General features: G+C 39.4%; 1 protein-coding gene across 2 annotated transcripts in view; it reads right to left on the reverse strand.

The window, feature by feature from the left end:
• Positions 1-337: 337 nt before the first annotated feature.
• fndc3ba (fibronectin type III domain containing 3Ba) overlaps positions 338-21,316 on the reverse strand; it is an 80,449-nt gene continuing 59,470 nt past the window's right edge. Inside the window, exons 17-27 of one of the 2 annotated variants that reach the window (XM_026339783.1) lie at positions 20,693-20,764; positions 19,778-19,896; positions 19,432-19,537; positions 18,608-18,780; positions 18,098-18,211; positions 17,628-17,777; positions 16,103-16,383; positions 13,169-13,387; positions 7,357-7,523; positions 6,230-6,357; positions 338-5,006 (exon numbers count right to left, since the gene is read on the reverse strand). In XM_026339783.1, coding sequence (XP_026195568.1) covers positions 4,695-5,006; positions 6,230-6,357; positions 7,357-7,523; positions 13,169-13,387; positions 16,103-16,383; positions 17,628-17,777; positions 18,098-18,211; positions 18,608-18,780; positions 19,432-19,537; positions 19,778-19,896; positions 20,693-20,764 — 1,841 coding nt within the window. In that variant the 3' untranslated portion in view covers positions 338-4,694. The remainder of the gene's footprint in view (positions 5,007-6,229; positions 6,358-7,356; positions 7,524-13,168; positions 13,388-16,102; positions 16,384-17,627; positions 17,778-18,097; positions 18,212-18,607; positions 18,781-19,431; positions 19,538-19,777; positions 19,897-20,692; positions 20,765-21,316) is intronic. The other variant, XM_026339784.1, reaches the window with a different exon arrangement.

A 21,316-nucleotide genomic window follows, 5' to 3' on the forward strand; every position in this document is an offset into this window, starting at 1 on the left:
CAAGAGGTCGAATGATGAATATTCCTCTGTGGTCCTTGGTGAGGGGATGGAGTGTGCAGTGCAGAAGTTTCTTTGTGAGCACAACAGACTGTAATTCTCAGCTATCTGGCTAACATGTAGAGTACTCACTATCACCAAAATGTCTAGCATGACATGAACAATCTTTATTATACCTATTTTTGAAGGTTTGTCCACATAATGTCCATTTAACTATGGATGATTCAGTATCCAAAATGTTTGCCTTTTAAAAGTGATCCGTTCAACTATGCACAATGTAAGTGAACAGAAGTGCTGAAATCAACAATAACGCACAATAAAACAACAGCTGCAATCAAAGTCAGAAAAAAATTAAAACATTTATTGGGCATAAATATATTATATATACGCTACCGATACAGTTACGTCTTACATACATAGGGTGGTATTTGCAAAAATCTATACATTAAAATTGATATGGCAGTTTCTTTTATATAATGCATATGAAATTGTCTAACATTTACAATACAAGAAGAAATGCATGAATTTCTTTTTTCAATTCGTAGACCATGACAACATTGGAATGTTCGTTTTTAAATTGTGAGGTAAAAATATCGTTCTTTTTTTGTCTCGCTTAAAAAATAGTTAAATACCTGTGAGTCTATGTATGTTTGTCAAATCGCCAATCTCTCAGTCAAAATCTCTACTTGCTCTCTACTTGCTGTAAAACGTACAAATAATAATAATAATTAAGAAAAAACTGATCAGAAGGCACAGAAGTGGGGTTGCTGGGCAAAAACCTGTCTCTCATTCTTGACGTACCCACCGAATGTGCAGGGCTTAGAGGGTGGGGAGGACAAAGGAAGAAAAAAATCAAAATTAAAAACCACAAAACAAAACAACAAAGCACATAGAGGGAGTACCCTGCCCACAAACACACAGCTTCTCAGTTAACATTATGTCAACATCAGAATTAGCAACACTAACATAACTGGCCTCAGTTTGGCCAAACCCAAGGCGAACCCACCAGGGTAGTAGTTTGAGAGGGGGGGGCTTTAAGGGGCTGTGGATGGGCGATATAATATCAAGAGTTTAAGGACAGGACACCTCACACATCACCTGCTGACTACAATGCAACAGGCTATGTAGACACACCGTGAGCATGTCTGAGAGAATGCACCGTACTCCCCACTAACTGTACTTCCTCTTTAGTTTTTGCTGCAGTTTGCACTCTGCGGGGAGCAGGGCATCATTACAGAAACACAGAAACATGCTCTGGTAATGCCAATGTCACAGTGATGCCAACAACAGAATAACGTCAATGAATGTAACAGACTGTGTTGGCCGTAGTGTTTGGAACAGAGCGGGGGGGCTGCACGTGTCCTCTCACTCATATTAACCTCATCAAGACTAATGCTCGGCATAAAAAAAAAAGTGCTTCAATTCTGTTAGTCATAATGTATTTACCATCTCATTCTATAGCTCTATAGATATCTCTGTATATCATCTCTTAGCAAAATACTGGATACAAAATACTCACTACCGCTATACCAGCACTAGCCTGAACAAGAAATCGTCAATATTATTATTGTCGTCATCTGCCTGATTGATTGTTTTTGCCTTTTCTTTTTTACCTTTCAGTGTGAAATCAGGCCGTGTTAGAAACTGTCCTCCGAAAGGGGGCTACACATTTCAAAATGGCACATTTTGCTTTACAAAACAAAACAAACAAAAAAAAAATTAAAGATAATATGAAAAGAGGCATAATCACAGATCAAGTTAATGTTTTTTTTTCCTTTCGAGAGAATAATAACAATAATAATAATTGTAATGCTGTGTCGTTACAGAAAAAAAACATCACAGAACCCTTTAGACAACTGCAAATGCAACATCTAGTGGACATGAGAAACCTGCACTTTGGCAATAGAACAGTAAAAATATATCAGAAGCTTCATTATAACACTAACCAGAAAAAAAAAAGCCAAAGGCAGCGATCCCAATACAGATGACTTGAATTGACCCAAAGGCCCTGGCTTTGCTACATGTCTCTCGAAGCATTACAAGAACTGTTCGGCTGTGCATGACCGAAGCTGGAGATGAAAAAACAAAAAAACAAAAATATATAGGCATTTGGTTACATGTTTGAAACGGCAATAATAACTGCATGGACAGATGAGCTACAGGTTCCTGACAGCTGTAAGAGAAATACTTAAAGGGTTACTGAGATATGGAATGCTGGCCTTAATCATACAATCTAACATACATCCATTAGAAAAAGAAAATAAAAACATGCTACAAGGAAAAAAATTTGTATATAACTACACTTGTCTCTTAATCTTTAAACAATAAATAAATGAAGATTGCACTGTAATTGGCATGTAAAGTACTGTATGCAAATATATAGTATAAATAAAACCTAGAAAAGAACTCTACCTTAACTTTCCCATCAACTTTGGCAAAGGTATTTTGAGCTAGTAAACCACTTTGCTTACTGACACACACAGGAGCAAGGCACAGCATAGACAGAGGATGAGATACAGCATCATAAAAAATGAGAGAAAGAGAGAGAGGAAGGTAGAAAGAAACTAAGGAAGAGAGGCTAACACGATGACGACGATGATGATGATGATGATGACAGCAATGGGGATAACGGGATTAGATCTCCCCTCTGTAAGGCCTTATCCCTGAGGTACATTACAGGCTGCCAATCAGAGCTAATCATTAGCACCCAGTTCCTCCTCCCTCTCACCCCACGCTGCAAAAGTTGACATGTCACACAATTAATCATGCAGGTCAGGGTGACTTCTTTGGATTATCAGGATATGTAATGGGTTGTACCTTGGCTTTGTTTTTTTGGGGTGGGGTTAAAAGGGTTCAGGAGTCATGGGGGGGGAGGTCAGTGGGTGTTACATGTGTCAGAATGCCCTGTTCTGTTAAGTTGTGTTCTGTCAAAGGCTTGTTTGGTTAGTGAACATTAGTTCAAATCCCCAGAGAACATGTCTATCTGAAGAGAGACCACAGACTTGCTTCTGCTCTGATTACATGTCAATAAAGCACCTTTTAATGGAGAGAGCGAGGGGGCGAGAGCGAGAGCGAGAGGAAAGAAGAAGGGAAAGAGATAGTGGTGCATGGGCAGAAAGAGGGGATGGATCGAAAGCAAGAGAGGGGCAACCGGAGCAAAAAGGGTAATTACAGATAATTATGGGCAGAAGAGGAGAGGGGTTTTCAAACGTATTGATTCACAGACTAGCTGGAAGGAGGAACTACAGCTTCAGCACTGCCCTGGCTGACCACTGGCTATATTTCAAGGGGGTAAAGCTCGAGCTAACTGCAAATGGCTTTCCTGGTTAGCACACACACAGCTCTGAGAAAGGTGGCTAGGTGGCAGGCTGTTAGCACCTCTGGGTCTGTGATACTGTGGGCATATCGCTACTAAAGCTACAGATAAATAGGCTGGAGCAATTGGACTTGAGTATGGAAGGACTGGACGAGGGCCAATCATTTGCCCAGCCCAGCCCTTTCCTGGTAAGTTGCAGCAAATCGTGATCCAAGCCCGACTTCCTAAATGCTAAAGCCAGTTTCTGCCCAAAATTTTAATGAATTCATACACTGATCAAGGCCAGTGTTGAAGGGTTCCTTCAATACTATGCATGAGCTGGTAAACTGAGCTCGGAGCTGCTGTTGTGAGCACCTAGAGTTGACTCCTCCCCTTTCACACTGTATTTCAGAACTTACATTGCCATCACTTATATTACATCACTTCTATAGCATCATAGATATTTGTTATAATATAAAGTATATATTGTGTGTATATATATTAGATTACTGGTTTTCCATTCTTTCTTAGATATAATAAAATCACAGGATAGCAGCATCTTACACCACACATGAATTGCATCACTTTGGTAGCTGAATGAGTGAGTGATTGAATGTTAAAAGCTGAGCAGATATGTGATTGACTTCTTAGGAGCAAATGTGTGTTTCTCATTGTCATTGCATGTGTGTAACTGTAACTGAGTGTGCATGTATATGTAAGTAAGTCTGCACGTGCGTGTGTGTCCACTGTGTCTTTGTCAGTCTGTATGCGAGAGCAGGTACAGATTGCATGGTTTGACCGACAGCCCGTAGAGTAGTAACAAACTGAATAATAAGGTATGAACGGCTAAAGCTTTTAAGGCCTACATTGGAATATGGCTGAATGAATAAAGTCTGCAGCAAAAAAAAACAAACAAAAAAAAAACAAAAAAAAAGAAGAAGAAAATTAAACATTGAGGAACAAAAACGTAAGGCAATGACCATCAAGAAATATACACGTTTGCTAATCGAATATGTTTTAAAAAGATATAAAATAAAAAAAAACATGCAAGTCAGTCTGAGGAGCAACTGCTTTGCTCACAGCTATTTTAAGGCTTGATTATCAGTTTTCTTTACGAACTGAAGTACAGCTAAGACAAGGCTTCCTTCAACAGAAATCCTTAACAAATAACACAGACGATGATACAAAGACGACAGAGACATAGAGAAAAATGAAACCAAACTGAGTGAAGTTACAAGGTGAGGTGAACACCTGAATTGATAATTTGACTTAAAAAAAAACATACATAGCCTTAGAAGTACATCTCAAGTGTTTGTTTTGATTTCATTAGGTTTTTTCATAGATGTTTTGATAGTTTCTCTGTGATTTTGCTTTCTCTTTCTATCCTATAGTTAAAATTCCCTCACTTCATGAAGAAGTACTGTAGCAAGCAGGCGATGAGGATGGAGAAGCCTGCGAAGACGCATACAATGAGCGCCGCGAACCGCTCGTCACTCGAGATCAGGCCCGCCCCTTTGCCAGTTTCTACGGCGCACAGCTCTCCTGATGATGACGTCTCCTGACGACGCAGCGTGAACAAGGAGGAGGGGCTCAGAGGTCCACACAGTTCCTGGCATGTATCCTGGCAACGGCGGCAGGCGCCCACGCGGAAACGATAGTCTGTGTTGCCCTGGAGACCAGAGATTTGGAATGCGCCCTCCTCTCCCTTGAAAACCTGCGAGGCGGGAAGGGAAAGAGTAAAGTTCAACAGCCAGGTGTTGGTCTGATCGGTGAGCGCAAGGCGAGAGTACAAGAGGAGTTTAACACAAGTTGACTCTAATGAAAATGTGCTCATGAGTGAAATGAGTTTGTAGAACAACTTTTTTTGAAGAGAGACGGTCGTGCTCGCTAGAGCCACATGGTACGATTGCTTGTTTTTTTTAGTGTGGGGACATGTTAAATGCTCAGTAGGAACTCATTTACAAAGAGAAGTGGTTTTCACATTCTGTATTTATCAGGACAAGAATATCTATCCTCATCTTAAACCTGTGATGTGACTCATCTTTCAGTTTGTGCACTGATGATTGTGTTTATAAACACATATACCTAGCTATACATAAACCATTACACTCTCCAAAAATCTACAGGTTGCAGTTTTGAATATTAGCTAGAGATAGCCTGTAAAGAGCAGTGATCTCAGATGAGATTACAAGCACCGAACCCCTCTTTGTTCATTTCCTGCACATTACTGACCAGCTTGCTGCAGAGCAGAGCCAGTGAATTGCTTTTTCTGTAGGTGAGAGCAGCTACCATACTATTTTCATTCTATTTTAGACAGAGAGGTGTGTGTTTTACACAAAACTACATATTTTTGCAGATTTAATAGGCTATTAAACACTAGCTAGAGGAATGACTATAATTATGTATGCTTCTTGTTGTGAGAAATCAAGAAATGCACAAAAAAACAATACACAGAGAGGGAAGAATACAAATATGTGAATATCATGAATGTGCACCTGCAGCAGATGTGTGTACGTCACATACAATATATCCAAACCTGTAGTTCTGTCTGCTAGTGAATACCAGCATTTCTTCCTCCAAAGTACTCAGTAATTGAAGAACAGAAAGTAAAGCACCCCTGAAGACTTATTTCCTCCTGTTTAATAGTCTTCTTATTGCTTCAACTGCCAGCCACCCAATCCTGACACACTGTGTGTGTGTGAGTGTGAGTATGTGTGTGCTTGTGGTAGACCATCAGTGCAAACTGAATTATTCTACTCCTCAGGGAGATTAGGAAATATCCACCTAGTGGTCGTTCAGACTTCCACAAAATAAGAATTACCCAAACAACCAAAGCAGAGCGCTGGTCTGGAGAGACACCAGAGCTCTCACCACTGTCCTCATATGACCTGTGTGTGTGTGTGTGTGTGTGTGTGTGTGTATACAGGTGAGACGAACCTGTTTGTATTCTGACTCGCGTCCCACTAACACCTGGAGCACATAGCTTACAGGATCCCCTCTCATTGGTGGGATAGTCTCCCATGTAATCTCACACATGTTTCCCTCAAGCTGGTGCACTCTGGGAGCTGTTGAGAAAAAAACACGGCATCAAAACATCATCACACAACAGTAGTTCAAACTTGGAAAGGTTATACAAAACAAAATGCAACACAAAGATGCATAGAAATAGATGAGGTGTAGATCCTTCTCTGAAATAAATACATAATGCAAAAAAAATCCAATGTAAAAGTGCATCCATCAGTCCCAAGAGCTGTTATTTCCCAAGCACCTATTTATAAGTGAATGCTAACATCCATCTCACTGCTACAATCTAATGCTTCACATCAGCGCTAATGGTTGCAATTGTGTTAATGGCTGTTAGCATCAGGCTATTTAGACTAAGTGTGTTTGGTACTGCACAGAATCCTGGATATAAGCCACAGCAAAGAATATCCGTGAATATAATTTGTTTATTCACTGTTGATAATTGTTTTGCAAAGCAATATCCTTGGGGGATAAAGTCACTTTACGCCACAAAATAATAACATGACAACAAAATTCCAGTTCTGGCTGCATTAATTACTGTGCTAACATACATTTTACTAAACATTCATGGTAACCAAGGACCTATTCAACTACTTAAGCCATCAAATACTATTGCCTTGAATCAATGTTGATTTGCAGTCAGTCCATTATATAATCTGATTGGGCCCCGGGGGCAGTTTATGGATATGTCAGTCCCAGGTTGCACTTTCACAAACTCACAGTCACAAACATAATACTTCCTAGTTACTGTATATCACACAAGAGGATACTTTTACTGTGATTATTGTGGCTATGATAAAACACTGTCAATTTAAACTTAAAATCCCTACACTGCTGCCGGTTCAATTCTCTGAGTTTGACCTAAAAGACCTCGAGCCACCGCTATGTATGTTTTAGCAATGAATTCACGCATTAACAAACCAAGACATTTTATAAAGAACAGACATAGAGATATAGTTTGCACAAATGTACAATGACACAATATGGAGTGTTGCAGTTACATCATCCATCACAACAAAACACACGCTTTGCCAGTTTACCTTTGAGGGCTGGGGGTACAGACTTGGTGGTGCAGAAAGTGTGTGTGTCAGAGAATGGACCCTCCCCAGCATCGCTGATGGCCTGTATTCTAAAACTGTAGCTGCTGGACTCAGTCAATCGCTGAACCTTGTAGGTGTGGCTGGGACCGCGGTAGATCGTCACAAACCTGGACATAGAATATAATGAAGAGGGAAGAAGAGATAATGAGTCCTAAATCTGAAGAGAGATCTGAAAACACGGTTGAGAGTCAGGAGAGAAGGAGGCTGAGACAAGCCAGAGGTAGAAGATGAAGAGCGAGGCAGAGGTCAGAGAACTCTTAAAAACTTGGATAACGAGCTGTGAGGAATCAGACATCAATACTTGGACTGCAATAATCATCACACTGGTTTTGGGAACTGACACAGACCATGTTCAAATAGATTAGCAGTATTTTTCTTGTTAAATGTGATTCATCAAAGACCAGGTTAATATGGGTGCTTGTCATTACTGACCCCAGTATGTTTAAATTAATATTAATCATTTTTAACCAAAAAAAAAACAAACAATCTGTTGCTTCATGCTTTGTTCACTCGAGGTGCTTGTGTAACAGGAACTGCCAGTAACAAAAAGGTTTTTGCCATATCAACAAAGGTTTATCAGATGCTACCTGAGGCAGGACTGACTTGAGGAATAAGTAGTGGAGACGCTGAAATGTGACAGAGACAATGGGAAAAGAGAAGACTGCATTTAAAAAAAAAGTCAGTGGTGATTTATGAACACAGAACGAATACTGACAGGCAGGTCACAAATCTGATGAAAATGAGCACCAGAAAAAACTTCTGGCTTTCTAAAAGGACAGATTGATGGACTGAAGACGATAAGTGAGCAAAATGAGTGAGTCACAGAGAAATGGGGATTTGAGCAGAAAAAGGGTTATTTTCAGCAGCACAATATGGTAAAAAAATACATAGACACAGACGTAGAAGAGGAGGAGAGGAGAGGAAAAAAGAAAGATGAGAGATGAAGAGGAGCGAGAGGAGTTAGTGATGCAGAAATAAGGAAGAGGTGAAATAAACGATGAGGAAAACAGAGGTGACTGGTAATTACAAGGATGGAGATGATGATGATGGAGGGTGAAGGAGAAAAGAGAGTGAGAGAGAAAGAAAGAGATAAGACAGGTCACGGTTTAGTAGAAGGCTATAACTCCAGATGAGCTCTTTATGCAGCTGCACTGCAGAGAAGTGATGTGTTTCTCTGGCTGATAGATGGTGTTGTTAATCCAGTGCCTCACTGCTGACTCTTACAGTTAACACACACACACCCAAACCCAGTGCTGCTGGAATTAGTTCAATGGTTGTAATGTAATATGTATCCGAGTCTCCCCTTGTTTACTCTCCGTTGACTTTCAGCTAACCACAGCATGGCAGAAACGATGTGCGATTTTTATATTTATACAGTAGACGCATCAACTTTTGCATTACCATGAGTTTATGACCTCTACTTATTTGGACAAAACTGAGTGGCAGAATTTCAAAACAATTAACACCCAGCACAGCACAGACACACACACACACACACACACACACACATCAAATTGCCAGGCCACAGTTAATGAGATGAACTGCATCCTTGGTGTAAAGCCAAACAGACAACCACTCAACCACGACAAGGCACAAACAGGGACACAGAGAGAGAGGTTAAAGGCAGAGAAAGACATGACATTGTTCTCATTATTAAAACTAATCTGATTTATTAAGTTTTCTAGTTGGCTTTTCCTATTCTGCTGCTGTGATTCTTTATTTTCACCCAATTAAACACATTCAATAACACTCTAATTAATATTATTACTAATACCCAGAAAAAAGCACATTATTATAATAATGTGTTTTTGTTGTTATTAATTAAATCATCGTCGTCAAATTGACACAATATAAATGACATAGTTTTGTTATTAGTTATGAAATAATAAACATGTTTAAAGCTATTTTTGCCTGATAGTGATGTTATCACGTATGCCTGCTTATTGATAAGGTCGCCATTAGAGACATTAAGAGTAACAGCAGGTTTTCAAACCGCTCACTGGATGGAAAACAGATGGGTGTAGAAAAAGAAAAATGGCCAAATGCAAGAATGATTCACCTACTCAACCAAGTGTAAGGATGCTGCAGACACATCTCAAGGAAGCTTAAAGCAAACAGGATGCACCTTACAACGCAATTTCATTTTGGCACTCTGGGTTATTTAGGCCAAAAATCTACTTTACAACTCAATTAAGTGTGAAAATAAAGTTAAGTTCTGGATACTTTTGCCCCAAGTGCCTGTTCTGCCACCTGCATTAATCCTCAAAATCCACTGTCAAAAGGTTGAAGGCTTCTTTGCAGTGTACTGCCTGTGTTGCCATGGCATCTTTTACCTCACAATATCCCTGCCAGAAGGCATTTTGGGTAAAACAGATGAGATGAAAGTGAAATAAGGGAAAATCAAACAAATTCCGTCTGATTTTAAAGGGCAACAACGTGGCGAAATGATGAAAACAAGCCAAAGTGAGAAAGCCACAAGTGACAGAGCACAGAACACAAGCAACAAGTGTTCATACAAGGATATAAGAATAAAACATAAGCTGTGTTAGAACGGGGGATGGAGGAGAAGGGAGACATAAAAAAAATAGATCCACAAAAAGAAGACACAGCAGGGTGGATGGAAGAAAAAAACAAGATATGAAATAAGATTACGTAGGAGGGAGAAAATGTATGAAATTAATATTAATTAATACACATTTCTCCAGAGGTAGTGAGGAGGTAAAATCACCTTTCAAATTTTCGAACAATAACACAAGATGAATATATATGAAATGAAATCAGCCAAAGACAAAGAGAGAGATACGGGGACTATGAGAACTGGACACTAATGCTATTGGGTTAGAAATGACTCTAATGGAATTTATTGTCAATGTCAGAAATTATATTTGCAAAAGTTGCAGCTCGTTATTCGATATGTTTGTTTACAAAGCTACTTTCAGGATTTGCTATTTTCTCCTTTTTCAAAAATGTCCCTCAAGTTTCTCTCAACACGTTGGGAAGGTGAAGAAGAAGAAGAACTAGACGAAGCATCTGGTTGCCATGGCTAATTCACCAAAAACAAAAAGTCTTAGTAATTCATTGTAATAGAGCGTAATGAGAGAGCAAAGGGAATGTGTAGGAGCATGGAAGCAGTCATCCTGTAAACCAGCTGAATCCACTTATCTGCTGAAAACCCTCTGCACACACACACATGCATTCAACAAACGGTGATGCACCGCTAATGCAGCTGCTAATTCACCTAAATGTCCTGTCATAACCAGCAGTAGCTGCAAGTAATGAATCCTGAGCAAAGTCAATTAGGCTGAATCAGTCAGGAATCATGTTGTCATTATTTCTTGTGGAGGAAATGATGGGAGATGAAGAGAAGGGAATGAAATAATGTTTGTGTATTTGGGCTGTGTGGGGGTGCTGCAATTTGTATCCACTGTTGAAAATAAATTATGTGCATTTGTATATGAATACATCTACATCTGGAAAGGGACATGTTTTGTGTGAGTCTAACCAAAATGGTTAGTTAGTTAGTTCCTTTTCCCCTCATTCCTGCCTTTGCTATTACTGACTGTATAAAACTTTTTAAAAAAAGATAAAATCACAATAATCAAATCCAATAAAAATGCACGAATCAAGATTACAAACTGTAATTTTGAAAATGTTTCAGTAATAATGTCTTATTTACCTCTCATTTTTCATTCACATAAGTAAACTGGTAAAGATAACAATGTTATGAGGCGTGTACAAAAATATCCACATAGACTGACAGGACACCGCTTATTCACTCCCACTTAAATCAGCCACTTCTAAAAGTCTCAGGAACTAGACTAGACTGAACAAAAAAAAAGAGAAAGATGTGAGAAAGGATAATGAAAGAAAGACTAAATCAAACATGTCCAGACTAATGATACATTTGGGAGCAATTTAAGACTGTTCTTGAACCAAAGAAAACGCGTTACACATGATAGTGAAACCTTGACTCACTATGAATAGCTGGAATTATTATTGTCTCATTTGACTTGTGTATGTGTAGGATTCAGCTTCTGTAAAAAGTATATTATCAGGTGAAAATATGTTATACAATATAATCAAATAAGTTTTCTTCAATTTACATCAAGTTGCAACATTTTCTGATGAAAGAAAGTTCAGGATGATTCTCAAACTCTCAAACATTCAAACTAGCTTTTGTGGCTGCTCATGCTGTATGTACATAAACAAACACAAAAACAAAAATACACACCAACTGGTGCATTTCCATATTAAACACTGAAAACTACAACGTTCTGTGAAGGCTGTTTTCATTTGGCCGGCAGGGTGCGTGTTTGTGCATACGTCTGTGTGTGTGTGTGTTGCAGAGGTTAACAGATCACAGCCTTGTGAATAGAGTCCCATCTGTTGCCTGCTGCCCTCTGATGCATTCCAGCGGTGCCAAAGTACGTGGTTGCCAACGTGATGCCAGCCAGGCCTTAATTCAAACACTGAGAGCTGGCCAACCAGAACCGTAAAGCACTGAAATTAGGGAGGGAGCAAGACAATCTGATAGGTGGTCAGACATGCGAGTGGATAAGTAGCTCTTCACTGTATATCACTTTGGTCTGGTTCCTACCTTGTCATTCACTCCTTTTTCTTACCCACTCTTTGCTGCTTCCTCTCCGGTGTATTGAAGATTCTCTAACCTCTAACCATTAATAAAAACGCTCTCCTCCTACACGTCCAATTGTGCGCTCAACTCCCCGTCAGTAGTTACATTCTGCCCCTTCCTCTACCCCTCAGTCTGCTAATTTTCTCGCTCTGTTTCTCTCTTTGTTACACCTATCTGACGAGCCGGTTAAATGGAAGGTTGATTGTTGGAGGCTGTGTCCTGGCTGGTTTTAGATGACCTCAACGTGACTACTCCCTGGTACATCTGGTTACTATATGCACACACACACACACAAAACCCACAAGCACACACATACTACCTCAAACTTAGTATGAATGCATGGGCACACATGAATGGACACACACGCTCCTTAAGCTTCTTTCAAGCTGCTCGTGTTTTGTCCTTCTTGTGTTTGTGTGACTGTGGTATGGTGTGTGTGTGTGTGTGTGTGTGTGTGTGTGTGTGTGTCTGCGAGTATGTGTTTACTCGTGTGTGTGTGTGTGTGTGTGTGTGTGTGTGTGTGTGTGTGTGTGCAGTATTGACTTTCTTGGTCCTGATTTGCTGTATTGACTAACTGTGGGTTAAGGAGTCAAACATAAGTGGTGTGCAGGGTGGCTGAAAGGTTTAAAAGACATTATCTGAGCAGCAATAGCACAGTTACAACTGCCTTTCATAGCTGAAGTTCCAAGATTGAAATACTGACTGATCTTGTTTGTATACTGTAGTAATGTGAAAATAAAAATATCGGGGACAATGAATATCCATGGGAAAAATTTCTGCATAGTTACAGGTTGTGTAACTGTAACATTTTATATGCGTTTTTAAAAATTTGATTACTATATTTCACACTTTGTGAAATGTATCACATAGTATTGAGAATGAAACTCCACTCTGCCTCCATTCCACATCCAATACTATTATTGCATATGGTGATAACTTCAATTAATATTTTAATTTGGAGGTAATATCGTGATGTGTGTGTGTAATAAGAATGACGGATGTTAAACATGTATGCAATCTGGTTTATAGTCAGCTGGATTCTCCCTTTCTGGTCTATGCCATGAGGTAAACAATGATGCAAGAGTCTTATAGATTGAGGCGTGTGTGTGTCTACTCCACCTGTGGTTCTTGTCCTCCATCTGTAGTGTGTAGACCATGTCTTCTGCGAGCAGGGCACGTGTGTGACTGGTGTTTTCACCCCACTTGAGCTTGAGGCTCTGAGGACCGGCCGCTGAGCATTCGAGAGGGGGCGGGGCTGGAGGGAGGGGGCGTGTCCTTGCCAACAGGGGAGGACTCGTGGGACTGCAGCCGATGGCATTCACCGCCTGAATCTGTACACTGTAAGAAATAAGGAGAGGCAGAAAGTTTGTTTAGAGCTTTTTACACTGCATATTGGTTGGATACCATTTCATATTTGTGAAAAAAAGTCTTGAGAAAAAGTTGACATTCAATATATACACATATATACACAAGCACATATACATAACACTGCTGGAAATGTATGTATCATGTAACTCTCTGTGTTCTCATGGTCTTTGTAAATCTATTTGTCTAATGGTGGAGTGATTTTCAGTGTAGAGACGGACCTGGAGTATTAGCTTTGACCTTGAGTGCTTTTACTGATCCGTTGGCCCATTATAATTTAATGTACCCTCCAGGTTCAGACTTAAAAATTGCAGACTAGTTTGCTCATTTTTTTTCCACCAGATACACTCACAATCATAGATTTGTTGAAGAACAGAACTTTCAATGTGTTGTTCTCATTGTTGTGAAAAAAGAAACTATGAACAACAGGGTTTTTTTTAGAGCATGCTAATTACGAACGAAGAAAATGAGAAAATTCTGAGAAATTCATGCATGTATTTCAAATTCCCTGCTACCTTTCTTCCAGGAATCCTACTCACTTCTGCAGTCTTTTTCAGTCAATGTGTGATCAGCTGATTAGCATCCATATCAGGGGCACTCAGCCAGAGAGGATCTACCACCTGACATTTAATTGCCAATTCTCCGTAACTGTAACCTTTCATTATAATTCATGCGGCTGAGTGAAGGCATAGAAGAAAGGGCAATATTTAGAGAGATCGAGAAGAAAGGGGGGGAGGAAAGACAAAGAAGCTTAGCTTTAGATGGCTGTTTACATTTATTTAAGGAGGAATTTACATTTTAAAATTCAGAATAGATGCAATTTTTGTTGCACAGCATTGCTTTTCAACCTGAAGAGAAAGAATATAAGGGAAAGTGTAAACATTTCCTGCACAAAAGAATCTTTTTTTTAATATTAAATTAATGGGGAACATCCAATTAACTGTTGCCTTTAATTACCTGTTGCTAATAACTGATATTTGGATTTGGAGAGTTAGTTTAAGCGTACGCTTTCTTAGCAATAGAGCTTAAACCAATCTGGATTCTATGCTTTTTAATTATCCGCTTAAAGTGTTTCTACTGATTAAACACCTTTAAGGACTTATAACGAAGTGTGACACTGAAGATGTTTAAGGAAGGCTGTGAACCCTTGCATTTAGAGAAAAAATAAAAGCCATTAATGTCAAGTTATAGTTGAAAGATGTTGTGTATAAACTCAGGAAGGTTATGAAGCTTTTAGTCAAATCAAAAAAATTATGTTGTGGATATATTATTCAGACTTTTCAACAACTTTTTAAAAAATGTAAATTACTATTTTCCTCTTGAATATGCAATTATTGTTGCTAAGAGCACTTATCTCCAGCATGTGCAAAGTCAAAAAAAATACCTGCAACATGCACATTTATTATTATTTATTTACTAATAACAACCTCAAAATAAAGTCATGTTAAAGCTGCACTAAAGCACACACCCTCCCACTCATGACAGAACAACATTTTTGGTGGTCTTTCACAAAGCGATAAACGCAAATAAAGTATGAATAATATAATTTGAAGCAACCCACTGTTGTACATAACAACCACGATTACCGTCATTGAAACACACAAAAAACTCCCACAGGCAGTCACTCATATGTGCACGCACACACACACGCACACACACACACATACACACACACACACACGCACACGCACACACGCACACAGAGAGACACAGTGTTCTGCCTCAGCTGCAGCCATTGTGCAAGAAAGCAGAGTGACACCGAGACGAAAACAACCTCAGAATGAAAACATCACTGTGTCACGCTGACGCTTTACAAGTCCCCCAGCCTGTCCCCAAATCAAAACAGCTCACTGCACAATCACATGCATGCACACAAACACACTCGCGTGTAATCACATAATTGCTAACAGAAACATAATAGCACTTGCTGGTGATTCAAGTAGGTGTTTACTGCTGATATTACTTCTCAGGAAAACACACAGGCTATCTCTAATACTGCCTATACACCTGTGCTTTCTATACTGTATATACATAACTTTCTGCCTTAGAATAATCTAAAGTATATTGAAGATGTTGCCTTTCTAACTTTTAAAATCACCAGCAATAGTTCACTTTGAATGCAGCCTTACCAGCTCTATGTACAGTATATGATGCCATTAATTATCTTATCTTGTACTTCACAACTTTATAACACAAAGCCTCTTTTACGGTGACTAGGAATTTTAATAGGCAGGTTCTACTAAAAAGATTTGAAAAGATTACACATATTGCACTATGGGAAATGTAAGATCCAATATTTTTAGATCTAATGTTATGGAATAATCCATACTACAGTCTTAAACTTGGTGTATCTCATTCATTGGTGCTTTAATTTTGTCCAAACTTTGATAAATATGCTTGTGTAAGAAGCATCGTTGCTCTTTTGAGAGTCAAAGTGGTTACAAAGAGATCTACACACATACTTAATGTGTTCATGTAAGTTTTACAATATTATGCATTGGTTTACAAAGGTACTATGTTAATATGTTTGCTGTCCGATTTTATTGGACATCTAATCTAATCTATTTTATTAGTCTGTGTGATTTAATATTACATGAAGTGACAGAGCTGTAAGATTTATGCTCATCATCAATATCAATAATCACACTTTTCCCAAAATGTATATGTTCTGTTAATGTATGTGAGTACCTGTATTCGCTGTCTGGCTGCAAGCCTGTGACGAGGTGACTTGTCCCTGATTCCACAGTGATGGTTTGGTCGTCCAGGGTGATGATGTAGGAGGTGATCTCTGCACCATTGCTGTTAGGCTCATCCCATTTCAGAAAGAGGCAGGTAGACGGGGAGAGACCTGACTCAGATGAAGCACCAAGGTCCAGGAAGGTAAGGGATGAGATCTGGTCGGGAGTTGTCGCCGGGGTCCGGAAACTCACCTGCTCGCTGTAAGGACCGGCTCCTGCCTGATTCACCGCCTGAGTGGGGAAAAAACAAAAAGACAGACAGCGTGAGACAAATGATGAGATAAGGGGAAAGGTTGTGATTGAGAGTAGTGGGCTGGAAAATTTTGAGGACAGAAACAAGGTTGAGAGTAAAGAAGAACAACAAAGTGGATAAGTAAAGATAAAGACCAAGAGAGATAGATGAAGGTTAACAGCAATAAATGAAAAAGTGAAAGGAACCGACATAAGCAAGACTGCGTAAGAGACAAAGACAAAGTAAAACAGAGGGGAGAAAAAGACACGAGGAACGACAATAGGCAAAGACAAGAAAACCAGCAGAAGGAAGATCAGTATATTTCTTGTGCTTACTCATTTATATTCACCTAATTTGTGCTCTTTTAAAAGCCTCTTGATCACATTTGATTGTGTTTTTATGTTTGATTGTAATAGTCCACTCTACTACCTCACACAAACTCAGTTAGCATGAAAGCGCCACAACAGGCATCAGCGTTTTTTGGAATATGTATTTTCAAGGGTTTTGCTGCATTTCTAATTGTCGAATTTGTTGTAAATGTAACAAGAAACACAAAATGAAATGGTCTGTAAGCTGTGATGGATTCATTGTAGTTGTTAAAATATGCCGTCATTCCTAAAACATAAAGAGGAGTTCTTTTCTTTTTTAGTGTGGAAATGTGCCACAGCTTTTTTCCTTTGTGAGAATAGAAGGTAAAATATTCAGACTGCAGTCTGCTTGACTTACTACTTTTCACAAACACACAAACACGCACAAAAGCATTGTTTAGGACTTTATTGTGACCTTGTGCCGTATTGTATATATTATGAAACAGAAGCTATAAAACATGCTGTTGGATTCATAGTTTCAGAAAGAAAGCAAGAGAGAAAGTGTGTGTGTTTGATGCATAATGTGAGAGAAAGAGAGGGAGTGTGTTTACGCACTGGAATAAGAGTCACAGCACAAATACAATGAATTTTCATCAACCTTTCAAAGAGTTCCCTGTTTTTTTTCTTGCCTTCTTATGCTTCCCTTGGCTGACATTTCTATGTATGTGTTGTGAATCCGACTGCGTTCGCGTCCTCGCTGAGTTTCTTTGTCATGTTTGCAATGTTCTCCTTTGTTTTTTCCACTTTTTTTCTATCTGTATCTGTGCTCATGCACATTTATTGCACCTTCCTCTTTCCTGTATGCAGACGTGCTTGTGCATGAATGCCATGTGTATTTCATAGCCAATTTGATTGTATGTTACTGTGTGTGATACCTGTAGCCTGCAGCAGAAGTCTGTGGCAGGCGTCAGGTCTGACAGTTCACACTGTGTGGCAGATCCACAGTAGATGAGCTCCATGGGTTCTTCTTCCTTTGCCCACTCCAAACGATATTCAGAGATGTCTGTACCTGAACCCTCAGGGCTCTGTAACATACACAAACATACTCAGCTCAGAGAAAACAGCAAGTCAAAACTAAAAAGAGGAAAATATATTGTCAGCTTAAAGCAGAAAAAAGGAAAATGAGCGACACTTGTAAGGACAGGCGTATTCAATTCAACATACAACACCAGTGACTCTCTTTCATTTACAGTACATTATTCACTAAATCTGTTTTAAACAACACAGTCTCCAGGATCTACATAGTCTCTATGTCTCTTTTTAAAGAGTATTTTGTTCTATGTGGCCATAAAAAATATTTCTTTCCTAAAATACATACAGGAGTGAGTTTATGTGTTTTTCTCACCTCCCAGTTAAGCGTTACGCAGGTGTTGCTGGTGAGAGTGATGAGAGGCGCCCCGCACTGGGCAGGAGGGCCCGCTGCAGTCATCACCTCTGTTGGCTCAGAGTACGGTCCAAACTAAAAGAGAGCGCGAGGGAGACCAAAGACACACAAAGACAGTTAGAGGTAGTGTATGTTAAACTAACAGTGGAAAAGAAAACACACAAGAGGTAGTACAGAAATTACAGCCTGCCCAGGAATTCATGTCTAGGACACTCTGACCTAATCACTACGGGTCCTATTTATTTGTGTTTGCGTCAACATTAGGACATTTTCACTTAAATTCATTTGTAATTTAATCGATGTGCTAATTAAATTTAGAATACAAGGCATTAAACACACAGTTTTATGTTTCTTAAGCAGAAAACAAGAAATGCTATCATGGTTTTGCCTTATTACTAGTTGAAAAACTGACTATTTCATTTTAATTACTATTGATCATATTCCTGCTGTGTGTGCACTTGAATGTCTCACCCCAGCCTCGTTGGCAGCCCGCAGTCGGAAACTATACGTGGCACCAGGTAGCAGACTACCAACAGTGCACTGCAGCTCTGACCCGTGGTACACCTCTGCTGGCCTGGTGTCCCCCTCACTCATCTCCAAACTGAAAACACACTCCTCACACACTCCCTCAGAGACAGGAGAGTCTAAGTAGACAGGGGAAGATAAAGAGAAGCGTTTACAATCACATTTTACATTGAAATTATGTCTGATACAAAGACGCAGCTTAATGTCTTTACATACATTTTACATGACGGATTCAAAGTTACAGTTTGTTTAGTCTTAGGTAAAATGTTTACAGATCAGTTCATTGTGCACATTTTATTCCTGCCACCAGCTGCTGTACTTTGCTTCAAAATGATGATATTAAATTATGGGAGACAGTGGGGAAAACCCTTAAATGCATTTGTCTGACCTTCAATTTAAGTCAGTAAATGCAGCAGTCCTGCCAAGACGGAGCTGAATAGGGCGACAGTCAGCTGTATTAAACTGCCTAAAACAAGAATTTCCTTAGTGTGTCAGGCTGACTTTTGCCTTCCAACAGAAACAGCACAAATCTGCAGTAATGGGCTCACATTAGGAGAGTTAGGGCAGATATGAGGGTAGGTTAGTTTAGTCATTTATTGGGCTAATTTAGAGCTCAATTAGGCTGAAACACTCTTGACTAAGGTTACATCAGAGATGGCCAGAGAAATATATTATAACAGCCAGAGGCTGAATTAGCAGCCTTGCATAAAAAAGTCGACGACCTTCTGGTGAATAAAACTAAACACAGAGTTGATTACGGCTGCACTCACCCCATTCTAACTGCACTTCCTTGTGCTTGGCTTTACCCACAATCCTTGGTGGCTGGCATGGCCCTGGTGGGACACTTAGTGTACGAACCGGAACACTAACGGTGCACTTCATAAAGAGACAGACACAGGAATACAGGATAAATGAAAATTAACTACATAATTGTAGAGCAGCATGATTAAAAACTAGAGGAAATGTTCATTATAATACTTGGGTACTTGCTATGAGCATTTATGAGTGTACAGCTGTTTAAATAATCTAAGTCACACTGATCTGACACTGTGAAAATTCAGTGTCCTCGGGTTATCATTTCAAAGCCATGCATTCATGTGTGCATGTGTGTCTTACCGGGCTGTGTCCTCCGGTGGTGATGCTACACACACGTAGGCGGTAAAAGGTTCCAGGCGTCAGGCGCTCACACATGCATTCTGTAGCTGGACCACTGTACACTACCTCCCACTGGCTCCCTGCACAAACATGCACACATCAAAAAGAAGAACACAATCACACAGCTGATACTAAAATTGACAAAAGATGGAGTTAGACGGCAAACTTTACTGTGCTATTTCCACGTTTCCAAGACACGGTTGCAGTTAGGGTTAAATAACAGCTAAAAACAATCATCCTTGCAGTAATTATCCAATTGGAGGCTCTTAACTATTTGCTTATTGAAATCAACGTGGTGACTTTGTTTTTGGACGGGCAGTGTATATTATTGCAATTGCACGTTTTTTCCAAGAACCATAATCGAGTCCACCTTATTAGTACCCACCATTAATGGTGGGTACGAAGGTGCATGTCATGTGAATATACTGTATAATTTATATGTCTGAGTCATTTAATTTGAGTGATTTAAGTAAACATCCAAGCGCTGCACATCAAGGAGACAATTTTATTTTTCCAATTGAATGTTTGTGCACACAGTAGCTTTCAATGAAAGAACATAAATGACATTTTCTATCCAGTTCTTCTGTTCTGTAACAGTCAACACCAGTCTACAACAAATGCCTAAATCCTTTTTCTTTGGTAGGATTGAATGAATACAGACTCATAAACCCCCCTCCCCCCTTCTGAAAGAAATCAGAGAATATGTAGTTTCTTTGAGTGAACATCTGAGAAAATCTAATTTTTCTAAACTGAAATAGATTGAACAATGAGAGAATTACGACTAATGCATATTGAGAACAAACACACATTTCATGAGATGATAGACTCAAACTAGTTTAATATTTAGCATGGATGGATTGATGATGTAACTCATACCTTCGGAGCATCCCTCGGAGATCTCTAGCAGGTACGTAAGAGCCTCTGAGCCACCATTGTCCTTTGGAGGATCTAGGTGTGACAAAAATTACTAAGTCAATGAGCACAAAGTATGTACATGACACACACACACACACACACACATCACTGTTTCAAAGGTTTTTCTTCATTCATCAGACAAAAAGAGACACTGTGCAGATACTGTGATTCTAACTAAATGTAACTGGCTACTGAGGATGATTTATGAAAACAATATGCCCGGCTGTGTTTCTCTCCTACCTACAGTTGCCATCATTACAGTTCCAGGTTACTACTATAGCAATGTGATTTATTTACTACATAGCTACAAAAGCCAATCAATAATATGAAGTGTGATTGAGGGACATACAATTTGATCTGCGCCATTTTTACAACTTTTGACAAAGAGAGGGCTGTGACTCCAACGGTTCTGATGTGGGACAGATGGATGATAGCAGACATGATGGCTTTTATAGCTGCTACCCCAGAGACAGCAGTTTGTCAATGATTTCCCACCTTTCATCAATACGTTTACTGAGAAAGGGCGTTTGGAAAAACAGAAAAAACCCTTTCTATTCAGAAAATTGTTAGGCTTTCTTGTTTTTA

The sequence above is a fragment of the Anabas testudineus genome, chromosome 22, assembly GCF_900324465.2.
Source record: "Anabas testudineus chromosome 22, fAnaTes1.2, whole genome shotgun sequence".
Lineage (NCBI taxonomy): Eukaryota > Metazoa > Chordata > Actinopteri > Anabantiformes > Anabantidae > Anabas > Anabas testudineus.